This window comes from Ambystoma mexicanum, chromosome 7p, assembly GCF_040938575.1.
Source record: "Ambystoma mexicanum isolate Mex_15411 chromosome 7p, UKY_AmexF1_1, whole genome shotgun sequence".
Taxonomy (NCBI): Eukaryota; Metazoa; Chordata; class Amphibia; order Caudata; family Ambystomatidae; genus Ambystoma; species Ambystoma mexicanum.
The window spans coordinates 178,735,056-178,761,443 of NC_090939.1; the positions used below are offsets into that span (position 1 = coordinate 178,735,056).

The window sequence follows — 26,388 nt, forward strand, 5'->3', positions numbered from 1 at the left end:
TAATGAATACTGCAGTTACTGTGTATCATGTAGATGCACATTGTGCAACAGATTCACTAGAACAATGGTTCAATTCTTGCACATTGTGCAACAGATTCACTAGAACGATGGTTCAATGCTGTTGCAGACGAACATGCCAAGATTTCAGTCATGGACACGAGGGCTGAGGAAGATGATTTAGAGGGGATTGCTAAATGGGCCCACCAGAAGAATGGGCACCTCGGAGAAAAAGCTACTATCAGGTGGGCGCAAGACAGAGGAATTAGCATTCCATTACAGCTTGTGAAAACAGTGATTTTACAATGATGTTCCGTGTGTTAACATCAGAAGCAAAGATCTATTCCACATATGATTCATGGCACGTTGAAACGGGGTAAATTGCCTGTGCAGATTTGGCAGATCTATTATAGCGGTCCCATGCCCATTAGCCGAGGATGTCAATACACGTGTACCATAGTGGACACGTATTCCGGTTATTTAATGGTGTTGCCTTGCAAAAGAACCACCCAATTGAACCAGATTAAACTGTTAGAGCAAGTGGCCATATATTATGGAGTTCAAAGTGACAATGGGTCACACTTTAAGGGAAAGTTGGTTTTGGACTAAGGAATTGAATGGATTTTTCATGTCCCCTGTCACCCTGAGGCTTCAGGGTTAATTCAGAGGATTAATGAATTGTTGAAAGAACAATTGCGCAAAACTGGTGAAGGCAGCCTAAAAGGGTGACGAAAGCGGGTGCTGGATGTGACTCAGATTTTGAACAACCGTCCCATAGCAAACAGTGAAACCCCATTGATGCGCATGTTAACACCAGCCTTACAATTCAGAACAAATACATCTATGGAAACCCTCTTGTACTGGGAAATGTCTCCTGGGGCTTTAGCTCCTTATCAAGCCACCCCTAGGTCTGCTGGGGTGGATCTGCATGCAAGGGAAGAAATCCGACTTGAGCCCAGGGGCATTATTGTGATTGATATAGGGATTGGGGTGCAAATTCCGTCTGACCATATGGGATTGATTGCCCCTAGATCTGGATTGGCCCTGAGAGGTATTCAGGTATTGGGAGGGATTGTAGATGCAGACTATCAAGGAGAAATTAAGGTGATTCTCATGAATAGTGGAGAAAATATGTTGCCCATCCATAAGGGAGATAGGGTGGCACAACTGATATTGCTACTGGTGAAATTATCCATGGTGAAGAAAGGTGAGCCACCCACAGTAGTGACAACTCGTGAGGAAAAGGGTTTTCGATCATCAGATACAATGGTTCCGGGTGCCAACGTGTGTGTAGAAAAACCTAATGGTCTGCCCGTCCCGGCGGATGTAATTGCATCAGGAGAGGATCAGGTAGTTCTGGTGATGGAACCTGGAAAAAGGAAATGGACTCATATTCGTGCTGACAAATGTTATTTGCGCAAATGATGTACTCCGCTGATATATGTTTTTGAATTCTGATTTTTTAGTTCCTGAGTATGCTGGTTGTCTGTGTGGAGTGCAGTGGAGTGTCTTCGGGAGGGTCGGGGGACATGCTAGAAGCGATGGCGAATGTCTCCATTCTACAGATGGAATCGGGAATTTGGATGATGACTGGCATGCCTGCTAACACCTTTGCACCTGATTGCAGCATATCGCAGTGCCTTTAGGAAACGACGAGGGCGGAAGCGCAATTCTTTGCCCCCTTCTGCAGTTTCTATGTCCTTTGTGCAGCATGGCTATTCAGCCATTGTCAGGCAACCTGAAAATATATGGGTTTACCTGGCTCGACGAGTGCTAAACATTTCACATTTCTGTCTGGCGGATGTACACGATTCCGCAAATCTGATTTTCACCTGCCTTGTGGCTATACCAACGCCTACCCCGGTACTACAGCATGTATTCAGGGTTTTGCATGATGATTCTCTGGTTGAGGATTCTGATGCACGAAGTTCTTTTGACGTTCATGAGTACTGTAAATTCTGTGCGGACACCAACCGCAAATGGAGAAATATGACACGCATCATCACTTACAATATTGCTCCTGCTGATGTTTGTTATCAAATGACTTGTGATCTGACCTATATTGGTAAATGTCAACAACTGGATTTGAATGCTGAGGAGGGAAGAACTGATTTTGAGCAGCGCTTATTTGCGCGACCGACAAGTGTTTGTATGGATGTATCCAATAACATGATGTGTCATTTTACTGTATCATGTGAAACTCCCAACAGGTTGGTTATTTTCCCGGGGGAACTATACCTATTCATATATTCCTGCTAATATTTCGGATGGCCCCTGTGCTTTAACACGTCTTGGCATAATGATGTTTCCTTTGCAGCCTACTATTCAGCGGTCTACGCAATCTATTCATTATACTGCCCTGTCACCTGACAGTAATTCTGATGTGCATTTGTTATCTGAAGCTGAAGTATTGGCTTTGGCTATTTCGTTAGTTGGGATTTGGGGTCTGGCAGCCGGAGGATATAACACTATGGTTAAATTAGCTTGCTTGGTAGTGAAAGGGCTTAACACGACTTTGCAGGCTTTGGCAGAGCTATTATTAGATAATAGGAATTTTAGAAAGGCTATTTTGCAGAATAGGGCTGCTATTGATTATTTGGTTTTGAAGCATAATTTAGGGTGTAATGCCATATAATGGATGTGTTGCTTTAATTTGGAGGATCATTCCCGTTCCATTGAAAAATATATTGGTTGGTTGAAATATCTTATAGCCCAGGTCTCTCAAGATTAGGACGGGAACTGGTGGGGTCAGTTGTTTGCATGGATTCCTGAGGCATTAAGTTCTGTGTTTATTTGAGTTTTTGGTGTTTTAGTTATTTTGATTTGTTGTTGTATTTCGTGTTTTACAAATTTGTGGAGGCAGTTTTGGGAACCATCCTTTCGCCCATTGGGTTATGGTAGTTGATTGCCCAAGGGGTGGAATGTAGTGCGCGTGCGAACAATTATCTAAAAGAACATAGCGCCGATGTGCTGCCATTTTGGACATTCACTTCCATTACTGCCCTGAAAGCCTACGTTTTCATGGGCTACGTAAGTAAACGTGCATTTCTGCAGTGGAGGCAAGGTCACATAATGATGTCAGATGAACTAACTGTGAAGAATAGTTGTCCGCTGAAGGACGAGCCAGAAAGGGAGTCGAAGCGCTCTGCAGGTACAGTTATAAGGGGTACTGGGAACGAAGGCAAGGAAGAGAAGCTGGGCTTTTCCACTTCTAGCTGGAATTTTCCACTCTTTGCTCCTCATGGTTATTGTCTGCTTTTCGGCCGAGGGCAGTCTGGTAACCAATGAGGGGCAGGAATTCCCCCATAAAGAGAAGAGGTATTCCTCTTGGAAAGACAGATAGAACTTGGACCCCCGGGTGATGCAGTCTCGCTGAGAGGGATGATGCTCCGTTCCAGAACCCGTTAGTATGAGTGATCTCTCTGCCTACCAGCTCTAGGACTAAGCAGTGTCGTGGTGGCCGAGAAGAAGGTGTCTTCTGCAACCATTCTAACGGTGATGCTCTTTTTCTATGTCTCCGTATAATTGACTATATTCAATGAAAAAACTTTGTTAAAGGGACGTTATGGTTAAGTTGCACTAATAAAAACCTATGAAATTCAGTAAAAAAATGTTGTTAAAAGGACGTTATGGTTACAAGTAAAATAAAAAAAAAACTGAAATTCGCCAGTTATGGTAAGCTAAGCAACCATAACTCGCGCCACCACTGTGCACTGCTAAGACTAACACCCAGGACATCAAAGATGACATCACAAATATCATTGATAACAAGTTTTTCAGTGAATTTCATAGGTTTTTATTAGTGCAACTTAACCATAACGTCCCTTTCACAATGTTTTTTCATTGAATTTCATAGGTTTTTATTAGTCCAACTTAACCATAACGTCCCTTTAACAATGTTTTTTCAGTGAATTTCATGTTTTTACCAGAGAATGCAATTTTCCTACAACTTACTAATATCATACTTACCATACTTACCAAATATAACAATATTTGTGTCCAATTTACTAAGTGTCACCTTAAATCTCTACCATGTCCCACTTTCTAGAATCATTTTTTAACACTTCTATACACTTTTTGCAACTATTTCAACTAGTTTTGCATCCGTACACGTCTACGCACATCTGACTTCATTGCGGACCTTCAGGACAGCGCAACATGACCATCCGAGAACCCGTCCGCACTTCACAATGAGATCCGTCCTTCGCGGACAGTTCGGAACAGCATTTTCTACTGATCTAGGAACTTTCAACTTCAAAATTTCCCTTTCACACCTCCTAAACCTGTTCATACTCATTATCCATTACCAATCAAGTACACAGTAGATACTTGAAAATGGCATCAGGTATTGCCATCCCTCCTGCCCAAGAGCCACCACCACCACCAGCTGGAGGACTTTCACAACAAAAAAAGCACAGTACTTGCAAAGACAATGAAGAGGACCAAGAAGATGAGGTAGAGGAAGTGCCTACTTCTAGCACCAAGATCGAATCATGGGTGTGCCAGTTCTTTGCTACTGTCGTGAGTGTACCAAAGGCTAAAGCTATCAAAGTGAAATGCACTGAGTGCACTCAGTCGCAGACTACCTGGACAGTACTCCTATGGGACCACCTGCATGTGCCGCTACACCAAATCCAATGACTGCAATACTCTCAGAAAGGTTGTTCCTTTCTCAGCAGGTAGTAAGCTGTCTTCCTTCACCACATCTTCCTCAACAAATACTGAAACCACACAGCCTGATGTCTGCGGGCATTGGTGCGTTATAAATAAATAAATAAATAAGGAGGGCTACGGACCATTATCGTCGATTGCAGCCCCTGAAATGGGGATAAAGGCCATTAGCACCCCTGGTTCCCAAAGCGGGAACCCAGGGTGCTAAAACATAGATTTTTCTTCCTATAGCGGGACGCCTGCAGTGTCCCGCTGTAAGAAGGAAGGAAAATCCTTTTCCAAGACAGCCAACATGGAAAGAGAAGACGGGGCTCCGTACACAGCCCCTCTTCACTTGCCATGGCAGCCTGCAAAACCCTATGAACATATTACCACAAGCCCTTTTTTCCCTTTCAAACCTATCCTACCTTCGAATAACTTTACCACATAGCCGGTCCCAGGTAGACATGGCCACTTTAACACCATTTTTCGTCCCTAGCAGTAATGGCCAGTAGCCAGATTGTCCGCGTCATGACCTTATGCCATGACCCAGATAATCTGGCTACTGCCCACGGCCACAGGCTATACCTCAGTCACCAAAGGTATATGACTATTTTTTGTACCTACATTATTACACTTGTAAAAAAATAAAACATGGGCACATTTGCAAAACCATGCTTTAATGTCCTTGCCAATGCTCGGCATGGGTTTGCTCGAAATCCGCCCATGTTTTATTTTTTTAAAAGTGTCAAAATGTATGTACATACAATAGTCATATAACTTAGCCCCACTTGACAAAATCCATTCAGTCTTTACACAAACATTGAAGGTTGGGTCTATAATCTGTCTCAAAACTTTTGTCCACATTTGTCAAATAGCAACAAAGTTATAAGCCATCTAAAAATGTTAAGACCCCCCCCTCTAATTTCGCCCCCTCTTGAGAAAAGCCCACCAAACTTTAGATAACCATTTATATCTAGATCCAAAATCGTTTTGCGAAATGTTGTGCAGATTCGTCAAATGACACCACATTTATATGCCTTTACAATATTTTGGGACACCCCCCTCTAATTTTGCCCCACTTGACAGAATCCCACAAAACTTTGCAAAACCATTCAGGATTAGTTCTAGAATAGAATTGCAAAATGACATGCAGTTTCATTGGATGGCGCAAAAGTTATAAGCCATCCAAAAACTGCTTTTCTCCAACCCTGTAATGCTGAAATAGGTACAGATGTCCTAGGACATCTGAAGTGTCTGCGAACACCACAGCACTGCCCCAGGACATCTGGAGTGTTCGCGGACTTTCGGGGGGTGAAACAACCAGATTTTTTGGCTTCTTATGGCCACATCCAATTCAATCCTCACCCCCCCACATCTCCAGAGATTGTTGAGTTTGACAGTGAAATGCTGCTTTTTTAAAAATGTTTTCACTGCGATGTCCGCGGACCACGCAAAAGTCTGCCAATTTACTGGCCAAACGGGGGCCAGTCCGTTGACAGTACAGCCAATCAGAGACCAGTCCGCAGACCGAACAGTTTTTTTGCCTCACGTTTTAGTCATTTAAAACTACTGGACAGATTTACACCAAATTAACAAAAGCACGCTTTCGGAACCAAGCCGCCGACCCTGCTGCAAATTTGGTGAAAATCCGTCCAGCGGTTTGGGCTGTAGGCATGAGCAAAGTTTTTTCCCATTATGTCTACGGGAAAAAAAGAAATTTTGGGACCCCTCCTATAACTTTGCCCCCCCGGACCAAATCTCACCAAACTTTGCACACCAATTCAGAGTGGGCCATATACGTTTTCCGCAGAGTTTGGTGAGGATTCGTCCGGGGAGCCAAGGTATATACCGCCCAAAAAGTGCTCTTCCTATGGGATTAGCAACTTAACCATAACTACATGGCCGCTACCTCAGGCCAAGTAATGTTATATATGTATATGTATAAAGAGTGAATAAAGGGCGTATAACGAGCCATTTTTCATTTTAACTAGAGATTTTGTGATTCCTTGCCTATCTGTGTCCAATAACTTGTTTTGGTGGGGTCCAGGGGGATGTAAATTTGAGGTCCCTATATGTGGCCAAGCAAAATAAAAAGAATCCCCGAACCATATCAGGCCTATCGGGACGTCTTCTCGGAAGCACAATATAAGGAACTCCCTCCCCATCAACGAGATGATTGCGTCATTAATCTTGTTCCTGACTAACATATGCCCTTCGGACGGATGTATATCCTGTCTGAAAGGGAAAAGCAAGTCCTAAAGGAATACCTTCATACCAACTTTAAGAATGGATTGATCACCGTGTCTCAGTCACCGGCGGGACCTTTCTTTATTTTTTATCCCCAAGAAGAACAAGGGTGAGTTGCGTCTGTGTGTCGACTTCAGAGGATTAAACAAGATAACCATTCCTGATCGATATCCGATGCACCTAATCCCGGATATACTTGAGGCAGTGAAAGGTGCAGCAATCTACACCAAATTCGATCTTTGTGGTGCCTATAACCTCATTCGTGTTCGCTCTGGAGACGAATGGAAAACAACGTTCAGGACGCCATTTGGTCACCATGAGTATAGGGTAGTGCCCTTTGGACTCTCAAATGCTCCTGCCATCTTCCAATGGTTCATGGACCACTTATTTGCAGACATTTTACTACATATAGTTATAGTGTATCTGGATGAGATTCTGGTCTATTCTCGTAATCTTACAGACCATATTCTACATGTCCAAACAATTCTACAACGGCTACAGAACCACCATCTTTATTGCAAACTCAAAAAATGTGAGTTCCATCAGATTGAAGTCACTTATCTAGGCTATGTGTTATCATCTAAAGGCTCTGCTATGGATCAGAGGAAGGTGACAGCTGATTCAGATTGGCCATCACCCAAACCAGTCAGAGAACGTCAATGCTTTCTGAGATTTACAAATTTCTACCAGAAATGCATTTCTCATTTTTCCCAAATCATCTCACCATTGACTGATTTGCTCAAAAAAAGGGGTCCAATATTGTTGGATTCCTGTCACGAACAAAGCTTTGACCACCTCTAGGCAGCATTTGCTTCTGCCCCAATATTACACACCCCAGGGCAGGTCCTTTATTGTGGAGTCCGATGCATCCTCTAATTCCTTGGAGCAGTACTCAAACAATCGGATGAGACAGGTATTGAATACCATGTGGCTTATCTGTCTAAGACACTTATCCCATCGGAGCAAAACTACACTGTGTTGGAAAAGGAATTATTGGCAATCAAAACTGCCTTTCAGGAATGGCAACATCTGCTTTTGGGGGCTAAATATCCAGTGGAGGTCAAGACAGACCATCAAAATCTGAAAAGCCTTCAGTTTGTGGAAATGCAGAACAGTAGACAGGCCCGTTGGGCGCTAAACAGCAGGCGTTAAAGTACCTACCCACAAAGGGACCTCGTAGTAAGGCGGTAAGGGTTAACGGTCACCGGTACCATTACCAGTGACCGGTAACCCGTACCGCCTTCCGTGTAATGAGGCCCAATGCCTTTATGTTTGACGGCCAACATTCTAAACAATTGTGTGGAACAGCTATGGGCACGACAGTAGCACCCACATACGCGAATCTCTTTATGGGGGCCTGGGAAGCTAAGCTGTTTTCCGAAGAAGCTCTTTTTACATATACCAACAAGGTGGCCCTTTGGTGCCGTTATATTGACGACTTGTTTATATTGTGGGAGGGCAGCGACCAGGAATGGATATCTTTTTTTAACATCTTGAACGCACATTATACTAATCTTAAATTCACCGAACAACATGATCGAATAGAGGTGGTTTTTCTGGACATTAAGATCTTGGTAAAAAATGAAGTACTGACGACTGAAACTTACAGGAAACCAACAAGTACAAACTCATTGCTTCATGCGGAAAGTGCACACCCAAAATGTCTAAAAAACAGTATACCTTATGGTGAATTTTTAAGACTGAAAAGAAATTGTAGCGAAAACAAAACTTTTGAAAAGAATGCCAAAACAAAAGCAATCAATTTCATGGCAAGAGGCTACAAGAAAGCAACTATCAATAGTGCCTTCAATCAATGCACCAAACAAACACGAGCAGACATTTTTAGAAAAAACAAGGAGAAAAATGAACAGAAGTCACAGGAAATGAAATCTGAAAGTATACGCTTCATCACAACTTACAATAATGGGGCAAAAGACATTCAGAAGATCCTGGCTAAACGATGGGCGTTATTACAAAGAGATCCAGATATTGCAGGACACATTCAGAACAATGCCAGTGTGACATTCAGAAAAGCGAAATCGCTACAATCACAGTTGTCACCAAGTCTCTTCTCGACCCCGACACAGACAACAAATCAATGGTTAATAAATAATCAGGGGGGGTTTTTACAAATGCACAAAATGCAAGGCCTGTAAACATGGGGTGGCTTTGAAACACTATATACATCCGCGAACCCAGAGGAAAGTGATTATTAAAAAACATATCACCTGTGCAACAACTTATGTAGTCTATGTGATCACATGTGACTGTAACCTCTGGTACATAGGCAGCACAAAACTAGAAGTAAAACTCCGAATTTTACAACATCTTCGGGCCATTAAAAACAAAGATCCAACTTAGCCCCTTGCCAAGCATTTTGAGGAAAAGCACAATGGAGATATTTCATTGTTTAAATATTTCGGCATAGACAAAATCTTACCACACCCAAGAGGAGGTAATCGAGAATTAAAGTTGAGACAAACTGAATGTAAATACATCGTCGACTACCAGACAAAAAATCCAGGTGGCCATAACAAGGACGAGAAACTCTATACATTTGTGGGAAACTAAGACTGTTTTTGGGTATGTTTGTAATACGTGTACACAAAAGGCAAAAAATGAAAAAAGAATATGGAGACTTTATCTAAGAATATGAGGCCACTGTATGTTTGCTTATTTTTGAAGTATACATTCTTTTAACACATTTTTTTATATAAATAGTTTTTACATTTCTTAACATGTAGGAAGCTTTTTAATAATCATACACATATATTTTTGAACATGGTTGCATTTTTTGTCAATCTGTTACAGGCTCCTTTTAAACACTTGAAAAAATATACTATCCCCTTTTTTCCTTTTGATTTCCCTCTTTTAACATCTCATATATTTGAAAACTGAGAGGTTTGGGGCCAACAAAGTTGTTTTATATATTGTGAGCATTAAGCACTTTTTTCTGGCAACAAGGTTTTATAATTACTGAAGACTGTTGAATGATTATTGTGATGCACTATGCACTTTATCTATAGTACTAGTCACTTTGGAAATTTGGAACATTTGCTGCTACTATGCATAATGCACTTTATCCAGGGCCTTAGATACTTTGGATGCTTGGAATATCTGTTGCCATAATGCACATTGCACTTTATACAAAAGGTTAGAAATAACTGTTATATTCCTTGAAATGATTAGGCATGTTTGTTGCCATATTAGTATGAGTATTGCCATTGTGCACTATGCACTTTATTCAAAGCACAAGATCTTTTGGAAATATGGGAATACCGGCAGCTATAACGCACAACGCACTTTGTTAAAAGCACTTGGCACTTTGGTAATCTGGAAAATACACTATAGCAATGACATAGGAAAGACATTTCCTTAGGTAATGGCTACAGTTTGTAATTTCACAAGTGCATAACATGTCATTTGTTATACCAGCAAGATTTAACTTATTTATTGCTATACCAGTATTTCCTCTGTGCACTATGCACCTTATTCAAAGTTTTGGACACTTTGGAAATGTGGAAATACTTACCATTACAATGCATAATGCACTTTTTTGAAAGCACTAGGCACTTTAGTGATATGGAAAGTACAATATGGGCATGATGTGAGAAACCTCTTTAAAAACATGGGTTATTGTTAATAATCCAGGAAGTGCAATGCTTGATGTAGAAATGTAAATAAAAATATACAATCAAGATTTACACGTTGGGAAATATGACTGTACTATCAGTATCTTTGTCAATATGTGTTCCATTTCTAAAACCATACATTTCATGTAAAACACAAAAAGTATTTGGCTCTATCAGTATTTGTGAATACATGGTTTAACCGTTCCAAGATGTCACTCACAGAAACATGTACTGGGAATGAGAGGTTTAGCCAATGAAAAGCAAAGAAGGACTTTTTCTTGTATGTAAAAGTGTTTCAAAAGAGAAGCCTGTCATTTATGTTTACAACCAGAAGAAGCCCGTTAGGGTGAAACACATAGTTGTTTTGTTCTCTCCTGAGCAACTTGTCCACTGTACCTGTTGAATAAAGGACGTTTGATGGAGATCCTTTTTTAAACGTATCTGGGTGATTTTTTTATTGAGTCGAGTTCCGTCCAGAAAGCGGCATTCCGCTTTCACTTTGTTCTTTGTTTTTGACATTAACGTGGCCGACCGCGTACGGGACAGGCACCCATGCTTTGCAGAACTTCTTCAGCAAATAAATCAAGGATTGAGCGCGTCGCATGAAAGTCGGAAAGGAGTTTTTTTGTTTACTAAGGATCCGTGACGCAGCCGCCCATCGGAGCAACGTTTCACAGAGAAAGGGTAACTGAACATACGGAGGACAAAGAAACCATGTGGGCACAGCTCTACAACAACGCCATTTGGGTCGGAGGACACGGGAGGCGTTTGTAAGGTAGGTGGTGCAAAAGCACGATTGATTGTGTCTCTCCATAATCTGCATATACAACGTATATTCAATACATTTTTCCCGGATCTCTGGTTTTGAAAGTTTCGAAAACCCAGCATGCCATCCACTCATATATTAAACACGGTGTCCTGAATTTTCAAGGCTGAACACGGACTTTGCCACAGAAAAAGACAGGGCTTTTCCTTGTTTTGGGGAAAGTAATATTTTACACCGTTTTCGTACCAGATACGTTTTTCTGACATAGCAGATTATGGTGGACAAGGAGCGAAGCAGAGATTCGGAAGCTTCCGCTTTGTTCAACAAAAGTATTAATCCAGAGAAAAGCACGAAGCAAGTACAGACTGGCCAATCTAAATCAATACAACAATCAATGGCACTTTTGGAAAAATTTGCATAAAAAGGAAACAAATAAATGGTGGGAAATCAAATCTTTGCAAAATTATATTGACAATAAACGAATCCCAAGGGGTCTAAGAATTTTGACTATTTCAACATATGAAGATCCGGACCCTCAAATGCTACAAGAATGGGGAGAAGCCACAAATGAATGTTCTTTTAAAATGCTAACAACCCTGGTTAAATATGCCAAAAGTGACAGATCAAAGGCCCTGAAAGAAATAGAAGTATTGGAATCAAGTGTGTACATGGGAGCTGAATCTAAAACAGCAAATAAGCTTAAGGTACAGATGGATAAAAACATCAGCAAGTATGAAGAATAAATAATAGAGAGGAAACAGAGGAAGTTTCTCGTGATAAAGAGGTTTATGCCAGCGGAAGAATCTATACCTTCTCGAAAAAATATGATTCCATCAGAAAGGGAATACAAAATCAAAAGCAGAATTCGATCTCAGTTATATCAGACGAACAATCAGAGACGGAAACAAGTGCAGGATCATCTACAGACATCTCGACCTCGAGCGGTACGAATGAACCCCTGCCAAGATTACATTATTTAGAGGAGATGAAACTCCTGCATCAAGTCGGGAAAAATACACAAGGCAGAAACCAGTCAAGGCATACAAGAGGAAGAACAGACAGGGAGAAGGGGCCAAGGTAAATCCAAAAAAAAGAGGCCAATCAGGAGCCCCGCAGACACACTCTGGGAAGATCAAGAAACAGAAGCAATAATGATGACTCAAAATGTACAAGTCGTCAATCTGTCAGAGAGAGCATTAATGGACATAGAAATTCAAGTTTGTCCAAAGGTTTATCTTTTTGTTTAACATCTAATTTTGATTATGTGCAATGCAGAGTGGATTTACATCTGTTTATCAGAAAAATCAGGCTGGCAAAATTCTTTGCAGGAGCAAACATTAATGACACATCTTGTCATCTAGAATCAGAAATGCCATCGGCCCTCACTATTAGAGATATACCAACTTTGCGCACTTTATCATTATTACAAGAAGATGACAAAGAGATAACAGATATGAATGCACCTGATCTGGAATGGTCTTCTGATGTCCCCGAAGATCTCGTTATGAATATGCCAGCACCAAGTCTTTTCCTCCAACTAACAACATGGCACTTATAGATCTCTTTGAGGATCTAATCATAGATGAATTGAAAAAACAATTGTCATCCGTTCATCGGATAAAGGAGGAAATATTGTGATTTTGAAGACACAGAATTATAAGCGATAAGCCTTACGCCAGCTTAGACAACTTGACAACTATGAAAAATTACTTGCAAATCCATATAAGTCATACAAAATGGAGTATGATCAGAACTCACGACATGGCACGAAATGGGCCTTTTGACTGCACGAGAAAAGGCTTTTTTGACAAAGGACTTTCCAATTTTGCCAATAATACATTTTTTACCAAAAATCCACAAATGCAAGAGAACACCGCCAGGGAGGCCAATAGTTGCATCAATTGACTCCCTGTTAGAAAATACATCGAAATATCTGGATCATTTCTTGTTTCCATTCGTTCAGACATTGCCATCCTACGCCAAGGATACATCTGACTTTCCCCAACAAGTCGATCAAATACCATGGAAACCAGGGTACTTATTAGTAACTTTGGATGTGGTCTCTTTATACACATGCATCAGATATCAGGAAGGCATGGAAACTATTAAAAGATTTTTATCTACTAGATCATTAAGTTTTAGCGACCACTCACAAATGTTATTGGACATGCTTTTTTTCCATCTTACACACAATGCCTTTATGTTTCATGGTCAACATTATAAACAATTGTGTAGAACAGCTATGGGCACGACAGTAGCACCCACGTACGCGAACCTCTTTATGGGGGCCTGGGAAGCTAAGCTGTTTTCCGAAGAAGCTCTTTTTACATATACCAACAAGGTGGCCCTTTGGCGCCGTTATATTGACGACTTGTTTATATTGTGGTAGGGCAACGACCAGGAATGGATGTCTTTTTTTAACATCTTGAACGCACATGACTGATATGCAAATGGATATTTCCCATCTGTGAAAGGTACAGTGAGCAAAAAGCAGATGGCTGCGAACTCTCAATGTGGTTAACAACCACTGAACAGGTTATCATGCCTTGTTCTTCCGAGAGAGGGGCGCCTGCTACCTTTGTTGAATTTGTTGAAGGAACTTGGGGTTGGTCACCCTAGGTTACCTGGGGGCAACCAGACGTGGACTCCCTGCTCACTGTGCTTAGAGAGGCTCAGCTTCACCTCACTGATGATGCCCAACAAGGCTGAAAAACGTGTATGGGGTTGCTGGTGGTACTCTTGTTCAGAGAGGAATTGCCATAGCATTTCGGTGCTGGACTGCCCATGTGGGCAGGACAAAGACTGATATGCAAATGGATATTTCCCATCTGTGAAAGGTACAGTGAGCAAAAAGCAGATGGCTGTGAACTCTCAATGTGGTTAACAACCACTGAACAGGTTATCATGCCTTGTTCTTCCGAGAGAGGGGCGCCTGCTACCTTTGTTGAATTTGAACGCACATGATACTAATCTTAAATTCACCGAACAACATGATCGAATAGAGGTGGTTTTTCTGGACATTAAGATCTTGGTAAAAAATGAAGTACTGACGACTGAAACTTACAGAAAACCAACAACTACAAACTCATTGCTTCATGCGGAAAGTGCACACCCAAAATGTCTAAAAAACAGTATACCTTATGGTGAATTTTTAAGAATGAAAAGAAATTGTAGCGAAAACAAAACTTTTGCAAAGAAATGCCAGAACAACAGCGATCAATTTCATGGCAAGAGGCTACAAGAAAGCAACTATCAATAGTGCCTTCAATCAATGCGCCAAACAAACACGAGCAGACATTTTTAGAAAAAACAAGGAGAAAAATGAACAGAAGTCACAGGAAACGAAATCTGAAAGTATACGCTTCATCACAATTTACAATAATGGGGCAAAAGACATCCAGAAGATCCTGGCTAAACGATGGGCGTTATTACAAAGAGATCCAGATATTGCAGGACACATTCAGAAAAATGCCAGTGTGACATTCAGAAAAGCGAAATCGCTACAATCAGAGTTGTCACCAAGTCTCTTCTCGACCCCGACACAGACAACAAATCAATGGTTAATAAATAATCAGGGGGGGTTTTACAAATGCACAAAATGCAAGGCTTGTAAACATGGGGTGGCTTTGAAACACTATACACATCCGCGAATCCAGAGGAAAGTGATTATTAAAAAACATATCACTTGTGCAACAACTTATGTAGTCTATGTGATCACATGTGACTGTAACCTCTGGTACATAGGCAGCACAAAACTAGAAGTAAAACTTCGAATTTTACAACATCTTTGGGCCATTAAAAACAAAGATCCAACCCTTGCCAAGCATTTTGAGGAAAAGCACAATGGAGATATTTCATCGTTTAAATATTTCGGCATAGACAAAATCTTACCAGACCCAAGAGGAGGTAATCGAGAATTAAAGTTGAGACAAACTTAATGTAAATACATCGTTGAATACCAGACAAAAAATCCAGGTGGCCATAACAAGGACGAGAAACTCTATACATTTTGGGAAATTAGAACTGTTTTTGGGTATATTTGTAATACGTATACACAAAAGGTAAAAAATTAAAAAAGAATATGGAGACTTTATCTAAGAATATGAGGCCACTGTATGTTTGCTTATTTTTGAAGTATACTTTCTTTTAACACATTTTTTTAAATAAATAGTTTTTACATTTCTTAACATGTAGGAAGCTTTTTAATAATCATGCTGTCATGATGCCTACCCCGAGGCATCCGGACCAAGCCCATCAGCCCCGGGAGCAGGCATCTAGACATTTAGTAAAACCTCAGCAGCCCCGGCTAGGGGCTATCTGGGTTCAGTCCTGGCGCCTTAGGCGCCAGGCTCATAATAGGAATCAGTCCTGGCGCCTAAGGCGCCATGCTCATAGTCATTACTTACCTCAGGCAGACCATGCTGCATATGACTCCAATCCAACATGAAGCCTGAAAGGGACTATTTTTCTACAGGGACTATTTTTTACTCGGGTGTGGTTCTAGGGACTTCTTACCTGGGACTACTTTTGAGGCTATTTAAACCACACCCGACAAGCAGTACACGCTTCACGTTATTCTGCATCCAGCAGCGTAACACTCACCGTGCCTGCAGCCTGCATGCAGTCTTCTGCCACGCCCGCCTCGAATCCGGAGCTCCTAAAACAAAGAGGAAAGAAAGGGACAAGGTTAGAAAATAAACTTATTTCTATTCCACACCTGATTCTGGATCCATCTTGTCTCTGGACCTGTAAAGAACATCATTTCTGCACGCGCCGCACCTCCAGCTGCAGCGCCGCGCCATACTCACTAGTCTTCAGAGCATCCTTCGGGTCGGCGCTGCCTCCATCATTTCTTCGCCGATCTTCGGCACCTAGCAGACAAAAGAAAACCACAAGGTGAGCCGAGGGAACCAACAAATATAATTCTTACCACCATAAGCTTACCTGATTTACCACCGGAGGAATCCTTTTGTGACTCTCCATATTTTCACGTGCTGCATCTGCAAAGAAAGACAAAACAACATGTTTTCCTCGTGCAACATTTACCGGACAGCGCCGGGTGACACAGACTCTTTCTTACCTGAGCGCCACCAGCTGCCACAAGAGCATCTTTTCACGAGCCAGCTGCAAGACAAGAAAGGAAGGGGGGAACAAGAGTGAACATCGGACATATTGAACTCTATGAACTTAATACTTACTGGTCTTCACCAGGAACCTCAGAGTCAATACTCTCCGGAACTCTCCCGAGCCTTCAAACAAGTGAAGTAACTGGAATCGACACGCCCCTGCAAATCCATGCAGGATGGAGAGCTCATCTTTCAAGAATATAAGGTGAGATTGCTGTGAGGGCATTTCGGAGGTGATTAGTTGGGGAGGACTGTGGGGGTGCTATCACTTGAATCCACAAGTGGCTAAATCCATCTCTCCACTTGCAGGAGAATATTTCTACGGGTTAAGCAGACAAGATTAGGAGGGCAGATCCAGTCAGTCATCGCTGCACTACGCATCACGTGGGTGGAGACCGCAGCTGTCCTGGTCCGACCGATGCCCCTGTGGGAGCCAGGTGAGTGTAACACATACACATATATTTTTGAACATGGTTGCATTTTTTGTCAATCTGTTACAGGCTCCTTTTAAACACTTGAAAAAATATACTATCCCCTTTTTTCCTTTTGATTTCCCTCTTTTAACATCTCATATATTTGAAAACTGAGAGGTTTGGGGTCAACTAAGTTGGTTTATATGGTGGTCAGTCAAAATCTCGAAAACAAAATCTCGAATGACAAAAAGCACGAAACAAAAATCTCGAAAAAAAAAATATCGAATTTTTTATTTATTTATTTATATATGTTTTTGGGGTCAGGTAAGTAAAAAAAGGGGGTAAAATAAAAAAAAATGAAAAAAAGGGGGGTTGGGGGGGAACCCCCCCATTTTGAAAAAAAACGCATTGAAAAAAAAATTCGATATTTTTTTTTTCGCCCTTTTGTTTTCGAGATTTTTTTATTCGATATTATCACTATGAACCGGTTTATATATTGTGAGCATTAAGCACTTTTTTCTGGCAAAGCGGATTTATAATTACTGAAGACTGTTGAATGATATGATTATTATGATGCACTATGCACTTTATCTATAGTACTAGTCACTTTGGAAATTTGGAACATTTGCTGCTACTATGCATAATGCACTTTATCCAGGGCCTTAGATACTTTGGATGCTTGGAATATCTGTTGCCATAATGCACATTGCACTTTATACAAAAGGTTAGAAATTACTGTTACATTCCTTGAAATGATTAGGTATGTGTGTTGCCATATTAGTATGAGTATTGCCATTGTGCACTATGCACTTTATTCAAAGCACAAGATATTTTGGAAATATGGGATTACCGGCAGCTATAACGCACAATGCACTTTGTTAAAAGCACTTGGCGCTTTGGTAATCTGGAAAATACACTATAGCAATGACATAGGAAAGACATTTCCTTAGGTAATGGCCACAGTTTGAAATTTCACAAGTGCATATCATGTCATTTGTTATACCAGCAAGATTTGACTTATTTATTGTTATACCAGTATTTCCTCTGTGCACTATGCACCTTATTCAAAGTTTTGGACACTTTGGAAATGTTGAAATACTTACCATTACAATGCATAATGCAGTTTATTGAAAGCACTAGGTACTTTAGCGATGTGGAAAGTGCAATATTGGCACGATGTGAGAAACCTCTTTAAAAACATGGGTTATTGTTAATAATCCAGGAAGTGCAATGCTTGATGTAGAAATGTAAATAAAAATATACAATCAAGATTTACACATTGGGAAATATGACTGTACTATCAGTATCTTTGTCAATATGTGTTACATTTCTAAAACCATACATTTCATGTAAAACACAGAAAGTATTTGGCTCTATCAGTATTTGTGAATACATGGTTTAACCGTTCCAAGATGTCACTGACAGAAACATGTACTGAGAATGAGAGGTTTAGCCAATGAAAAGCAAAGAAGGACTTTTTCTTGTATGTAAAAGTGTTTCAAAAGAGAAGCCTGTCATTTATGTTTACAACCAGACGAAGCCCGTTAGGGTGAAACGCGTAATTATTTTGTTCTCTCCTGAGCACCTTGTCCACTGTACCTGTTGAATAAAGGACGTTTGATGGAGATCCTTTTTTAAACGTATCTGGGTGATTTTTTTTTTATTGAGGAGAGTGCCGTCCAGAAAGAGGTATTCCGCTTTCACTTTGTTTTTTGTTTTTGATATATATATATTTGACAGAAAAGGGGGTGAGGGGTGCACTCTGGTTCCCAGCTAGGTGTACCTTTCCACAGTCCAGTAGATCTTCTCCTCCTAGCGCTTTCATGCCGCTTGCAATCATCAGGGAGGCAGTCAGTTCAGGTGTTTGTTCAGGTGTTGATGGTTACTACCAGTGATGGCCTCAGGGAATTCTGGTTGCTGTAGTCATTCAAGTAGCCAGGAACCAACTCACCCTCCAATTACAAAGTGTAAAACCACAGTTGGGGGCAGGGGAGAAAAAACAACAGTGTGGCTCTCCTTAATAGGGGCATGTGTCACCCCGGTGCCGCCACCTCTGGAGCCCGGGACTCCCAAAAAACATTTGACAGAAAAGGGGGTGAGGGGCGCACTCTGGTAATAACCATCAACACCTGAACAAACACCTGAACAGACTGCCTCCCTGATGATTGCAAGAGGCAAGAAAGAGCACTAGGAGGGAGGAGAAGATCTACTGGAGTGTGGAAAGGTACACCTAGCTGGGACCCAGAGTGCGCCCCTCACACCCTTTTCTGTCAAATATATATATATATATAAATTCTTAGAAGTGGGAGGAATTGGCAATGAGTATTATCCAAGAAGATACAGTCATTATTGTTATAATTCACTTGCCCTGGATGTATCTTATTCATTTTTTAATTTATGGAGTGCACAAGCGGCCCTGGGGCATCGTGGCGATGTTACAGTAGAGCTTACTTAGTTACAGTGGTTAGGGAAGGAAAACATACACTAGAGGAATTAGTTACAGTGCTGAAAAAGAGGATACATTGCAAACAGTTGTAATGTCATTTACAGATATGCCGCTTACAAAACTAAACAGGTTCCATGGTTACAGGGGAGCCAGCTGATCTTTGTTTAGGAGGGCATGATTAGTTCAAAAGTTTGGTTTTGAGTGCTCTGCAGAAGGCTGTGAGGGAGGTTTCATTCCTAAGGGAGGTGGGTAGAGCGTTCCAATTTTTAGGTGCTAGGAATGGAATGCTCACACCTCCGGCTTTGGCTCTTTTGATGGTAGGGACGAGGAGCTGATTGGAGTGCTGAGCTCTCTTGGGCCTACTGGAAGTGGCACGGTGGATTTTTTCAGATAGGTAAGGGGGTGCTGTGAGGGAGAGGAACATGTGTGTGATGGCAAGCGTTTTAAATAGTATACACTCTCTGACTGGGAGCCAATGGGCATTCTGTCTTGCCTGGGAGATGTGCTCCTTTTTGGGAATGCTTAGTGCTGCTCTAAGGGCATTATTTTGGCTGATTTGTAATTTGTTGAGGTTTTTGCTGAGGTGCCTAAAAACAGGGTGTTACAATAGTCCAACTTGGCTCCGATGGTTGCCCATAGTCACTACAGAAAGGCAGTTTTTGGAGGAGAGGTACAGGTTGACCGCGTTTATGATTTTGATGGTAGGCGCTGCAGACAATGAGTTGGCGCTGACTTGATGTGTCATTGAGAGGGTGAAATCGAGGAAGACTCCCAGTGTTTTGACTGCTGAAGAGGCTGTGATTACGGTATGCTCAATGCAGAAGGATATGTATTAACAGTCAAGTTTGTTAAGGATTTCCTTTGGGCCTACCAGAAGGATTTCTGTTTTGTCCCCATTGAGACACAAACCATTGGCCGCCATCCAGACTTGGATAATGCATATGTTTTGCTGAGTGTGTGAGGGTCCAATTCGTAGGAGCCAGAGAGGGGGAGGAGTACTTGAGTATCATCGGCATAGTTGGTATATGCTATGCCGTGATTGTCCAGGTCATTAAAAAGAGGTAGAGTGAAGATGTTGTACAATGTGGACGAGGTGCAGGAGCCTTGTGGGAGTCTGCACTGGATGGTGGTGGGAGCAGCACAAGCGTGGTTTGAAAACACTCTCATAAGTCTCCCTTCGAGGAAGGAGGTGACCCAGGATGTGGCTTCATGGGAGAATTGGGCAGCATCCCTGAGATGTCTGCAGAGGGTCTTATGGTCTACAAGATCAAAAGCTGCAGACAAATCAAGGAGCAAGAGTAGCGCTGGCTTGCCTTTGTCCATAATTTCCCCTAATTGGTTTTTAAGGTCGAGTAGGGCTGATTCTGTTCCGTGACGTGGACGGAAGCCTGATTGCATCTTACCCAGGATGTTATTGGTTTCCAAAAAATGTTGAATTTATAGATAAACAGCTTTGTCTAATATTTTTAAGAGAAATGGAACAGTAGTTCTAGGCCTGTAGTTATTAGGCGAGTCAGGATCCAGGGAGGTTTTTTTTTTTTAACAGAGAGCGGACCCACAACTCTTTATGGGAGGGAGATACGATGCCCGTGGCGAACGAAGCATTGATGAAGGCTGTAAGAAATTGGGCTAGTGAGTCTGCGCAATCTTTTATGAGGTTGGCGGGGCAAATATCCCCTTAGCAGACAGATGATTTGATTTGTTTCATGATAGCTAGAACTTCTGTTTCAGTTACTTCTCGAAAGGAGAAAAAATTGTTGTCCGGGTTAGTGATAGGAGTAGTAGGCGGGATGGCTTTTGGCAAGGCATTATAGTGCGAGTTGTTTTTTTCATGGAGGAGGTTTAGTTTATTCAGCATGGGCATTTGCATATTGGTGCACCAGGCTTCATCTTTCACGGTTTCTTGGGTGTTGGTGGCTGGTGCAGCCAATTCCTTGAATATTACAAATAGCTCTTTTGACTCGGATTTGGCATTCGAGATTCTGGCATTATAGGGTGAGGCTTTTTTGTATTGTTTGGCCAGTATTTTGTAAGCTTCTAAAGTGGAGTTGTGAGGGACGGCTTGCCATTTGATAAGCGCAGTGCGCTTCTGGGAGCGTATTTCTAGTAACTCTCGCGTAAACCAAGAGTTGGAGTGTTTGTTCACTTTAGCTTTTTTCCTCTGTATAGGGGGGGGCTAAAGTGACTGCCATGTCAGGCGTTGCCAATTTAAAGCAGTTAATCAGTTGCCTTTCTGCAACAGCCGGGCTATGCATAAAACTATGCATAGCTGCAGAATTAACTGGTATCACCGATGACATAATGACATACCTCTTACAACACTTACCCAGCATGAAATCAGCAGAGAAAACACAAATCGCATTTGAAGCTGTTTCAGTGTCCTTAATAAACGCGAATCAACATCAACAGCAGGTCTTGCAATGTTACTACAATGAAATGCAGATATTTCTTGTGTTGGTCATACTTACCCCTGTTGAATGACACCACTCCCGCTAGACATCTCGAAGTTCCTATTATATGTACAGGTGACGTTAACCATCAGCTTGGGTTGTCCAGCCTCTGATGCCTGAAGCATTGCACTCACCACCAAGTGTGTATTATTCTAATAAAAAGAAAGGTACATGTTGGTATGAGTAAGTGGGAACGTTGCTGAGTGGAGAGGCGAGCACACTCAAAATATAAATTATAGGGCCCGATTTACGACGATAGCATCGAAAAATAACAGAAGGGACTAGACGCTTTTAGGTGTCCAACTCTCTGAAATGCACGTTTCATGTTAATCACAAATGTGAACTGCACATTTCATCGGGGTAGCGCACCAGGGCTAATGATCGTTGCACGGCCCCTTTGAATACATTTATATGTTGGAGGTACATTTCACTGAGACAGGCCCGTAAAAAGCCTGTCATCGTGGAATGCATGACAAAAGAAAACAAAACTTTCATTTCTATTCCTGCTTGAGGGATAGAAATGCAACCAGCACAGCAGTGGTTCATACCACTGCTGCCCCAGATACAAAACATGCACAGAAGGATCACAATTAAGCCTTGTATACAGTGCACATTCCCCGTGTATCTCTTCAACACAGGCACAGGAGGCACTTTGACTTTTTCTAGCATTTTAAAACAAATCCCATTTGTGGATCAGGAGGCACTTCGAATATGCAACATATCCCACGCCCTCCTGTTGATATACACAAGCGTCCACCTGGAAAGAAAAAATGGGTTCTTGTGTGTGTCTTTAAAGCCCAAATGCAGAAGCCATTTGGTCATCAGGTGCAATGTGTTTATCATGCAAGCAAAGGGAACGTGATAATATATCCACTTCACTCCTATGAGCAAAGGTCTGTGAATGAGGCCCTATGCAAAGAGCAGGAGAGCCCAGAGATGGTGCCTCATTATATGTTGGACTGTGTGAGGTTTGTTGTGCAGCGTGAATCACTCAGAGTCCAGATGAGTGGCCTTGGGGCGGTTGTACAGGGGTTATCTGATCTGTTCAGTTGGAAAAGAGGGGTGGTGGATGAACAGTGTAGGTTGCTGCTTCAGGTTGTGCTGGAGACAGGGAAGTGGGATGAGATCTAGTGGAGGTGGATGGCTGATTGGTGCTTATTTTGGTGAACATCATCTTAATAGATGGAAATCGCCGGCTACGGGTTTCTGGAGTCATCCTAACAGGAAGAAGAAGTAGTATACAGCTATAGGTACTATAGGTTTGCCTTAATCGGACATTTTCTTTTTTGTGTTAAATATTTTTTATGAAGCATTTGTTTTGAATAACAACAGTAATTAAACCAGACAAAGTGATAATAGTATATAAGCAATTGCTTAGTATTTAGCGCAAAAATAATTGCATAACATGTAAAACGATAGATAAGAAGATGTAATTTCTAATAACAACACAGGATCCTAAAAAACAAAAAACGAGTGCATCACACTTATTAATAAAGTCTGGCTGCATGTGCAAGAACACAGAATTGAAGCTTCACCTTCCTCTCCTCTTCTCAGGGTCTATGTCCCCCACCCATGGGATTAGAAAGACAGCCTACTAATTGATCAACCTGAAACTCACGGGAGCATGAAACTACAAGACCCAGGATGCTCTCTTTGCCTTTCTCTCTGATTCCAACTCCACCCTGAAGCCCTGTTCCACCAATCAGAGGTCTGGGGTAAGGGTACACAGAGAGATATATATACTTCATTATTTATTTATTTTTACATTTATGTCACGCACTAAATGCATGGGCATCAATGTGCTGTAACACAGCAAAGTTACATGTTGGTGATTGCAGAACAAAGGTCACATGGCGGAAAGTCAAGTATCATGTGCCCTACGTGGGGAGCCAACTTTTCAGCAATTTATGAAAGGTCCAGTATGATTGTGCCGCTCTCAGAGTAGGGGGTAGTGCATTCCATAGTTTCACTGCAATGACTGGGAAGCTAGTGCCGTAACATGTTAGGTCCGAAGTCACATTACAGCTTTCATTGGTCCCAGTTTCAGGGCTGATCTCTTCACAGAGCACTTATGCCTGGCTGAGCCTGGTAAATTGTTACCAACTGACACTGGCACTCATGAGACTGTGGGCCTCATTACACGGTAGGCGGAGAACCATGGCGCTATTAGCGCCATGGTTCATGCCGGTAAAATACGGGCACCGCCTTGGTGGAAAGGGGAATTACCGCCCCATTCCAAGGTTGGCGGGGCGGTAATTCCCCCTTCCACCATTGCCCTTCCCCATTCCCATTTTTGCCCCATAGGGCATAATGGGAATAGGGAAGGCGCTAATTACGGTACCGCAAATTGCGGTACCGTAATTAGCTCCCTGGGTCCCTTTGCGGGTTGGTTTTTAACGCCTGCAAAAAGCAGGTGTTAAATACCCCAACCCGCAAAGGGACCTCGTAGTAAGGCGGTAAGGATTTACCGGTACCGTGTAATGAGGCCCAGTGTGTCTAAGGACAACGCTGTGGTTAGCCTGCTCCATTGTTGTGCACCTGCAGGCACTGCTCTGACAATCAGAGGCCTGGAGGATGGACACACAGGAAAACCGTTCACAGCCTTGCCGGATGCTGTGTTGGAGAGACACATGAGGTAAGGGCAGTGAGGGAAGGGTAACGCCTGTTCGCGCCAGTTGGTATTTTGCGTTGATTCCCACCCTCTACCTCCTTATGGCACCAATCCCCAGGGACCTATTGCTATTCCTTAGACTGTGCCATCTCTCTCCTACTAAAATCACCCTTTAGTTGCTCAGACCGTGACCTTAATCCTCAATGCTAGCCCTTTGATACTATCAGATAAGGCATTATCCACTGCAGATCAGAAGTTATAAATGCTCTCCATATTCACATTACCCTGTTCACTACCAACACCCACCTGCTGGCACTTACAGAAACATGTTTTTTTATGACGCCTTCATCCCCATCCTAAACAAATTGGTCTCCTGCAACTACAGAGGAAGGGGGAGTTGCCCTTAGTGTCCAAAACTCAACCCTCTCTTTTCGCTGCTCAACAACTTGAATGTCCAATTGCATTCCTATATAGCCATGATCTATGTGATTAAATACTGCCCTCCTTAGTACCTAGCATGTTTCCCTCGCCTCTGACCTTACTGACCTCCTTAGTAGCTAGCATGTTTCCCTCACCTCTAACCTTACTGACCTCCTTACTAGCTAACATGTTTCCCTCGCCTCTAACCTTACTGACCTCCTTACTAGGTAACATGTTTCCCTCGCCTCTAACCTTACTGACCTCCTTACTAGGTAACATGTTTCCCTCGCCTCTAACCTTACTGACCTCCTTTCTAGCTACCATGTTTTTCTCGCCTCTGACCTGCCTCTGTGTCTCACTTTCTCTGCCACTGCATCCATTATGGTCACGCCCATAACACTGCTGGCCGTACCACCTAGCTGCACTTTAAAATGTCTAATGTTGGTTGTCCTTGATCTATGCAACTCCACCCATGTATCGTCCCAGGAGACTGTTCCATTTACTCCCCTCCCACACCCTGGTCAGAATGTCACTCAGAACCACTGCATTGCACTAAGCTCACTGCTTCCCGTCAGATCTGATTTCTTATCTATTGTACGTTCTTTTGTGATTTCAAGAGCATTGTTCCTCCCTGTATAAAAATAAAATAAATAAAAACATTTTTAGTGTTGGGCATTGGATGCCAGGTTCGGCAATTGGAATACCTCCAGGAAGATTTTCTTGGAGAAATGACACAGGATTGGACTATTTACATAAACATATCGTGCAGCCCATGCAAATGCGCGGCCATTCAGATTGCAAAAATGAAGGAAATGGGAAGGAATGGGAAGGAAGTAAAAGGAAATTAATCTTGCAATTATTGCAACATTGTGCTAGTTTTGCGTGGGTCCCCATCATATTTCATGGTCATGGTTTGGGCTACTGCATTTTCAGGCAGGGTAAGCACTGTTGGTGTTTCAATGCCTCCACTTCTAGGCACGGGGCTTCTATTTCTTTGTACAATTCTTGCAGTGCGTTCATGTTGGACCAGGTACATAGGTGTCTTGAACTTAAACTGTCCAGGAGTGAGTCTTGTCAGTGCTGCGTACATGTAGTGCTGCAGCTTGGTAGTGTTGGGGTTGCATGCTGGGGGTATCTGCTGTTCGATGGTCAGACCACTACTGATATCCAACCTACAAATTCCCCTGAAGAAATTAGCACTCGGGATCTCCCCATGCCAGGCCAACTCCCTTCACCTCAACCTGGCTTGCCCAGATTGACGTGGAATGGAGATGGTGCGGCCCACTGGTAGGGGAAGCCTCTGGTTGTCTGGAAGACACTTGTGGCAGGAGATGGCTGGCAGAATGTTGATGTTAAATTGTGGAAGGCACTCTTGATGGCAGGCAGGAGCCTAGGTGGTAGATAAAGTCTAAGGAAGGCACAATGCCACTAAAACCAGAGGGCAAAGAGCAGTTAAGACAGGCCACAATTCCAAAGGGTAGGAATAGGAACAAAGGGACATGTGAGGAGGGCAAAAAGAGAAGCAGGAAGGCCTGGGAACTAGATGGTATAGGGAAATGCCCAGACAAAATCGGGTACCAAGGCGCATGGTAAAGGCTAGGTGGAGGGCAAGAATAAAGAAACTGTC

General features: G+C 42.3%; 1 protein-coding gene across 1 annotated transcript in view; it reads right to left on the bottom strand.

Annotated features, from left to right (window-relative positions):
• The window catches only part of UMODL1 (uromodulin like 1), a 482,641-nt gene that overhangs the window by 88,437 nt on the left and 367,816 nt on the right, over positions 1 to 26,388 (bottom strand). The window contains exon 11 of the mRNA XM_069636212.1: positions 21,749 to 21,882. Coding sequence (XP_069492313.1) covers positions 21,749 to 21,882 — 134 coding nt within the window. The remainder of the gene's footprint in view (positions 1 to 21,748; positions 21,883 to 26,388) is intronic.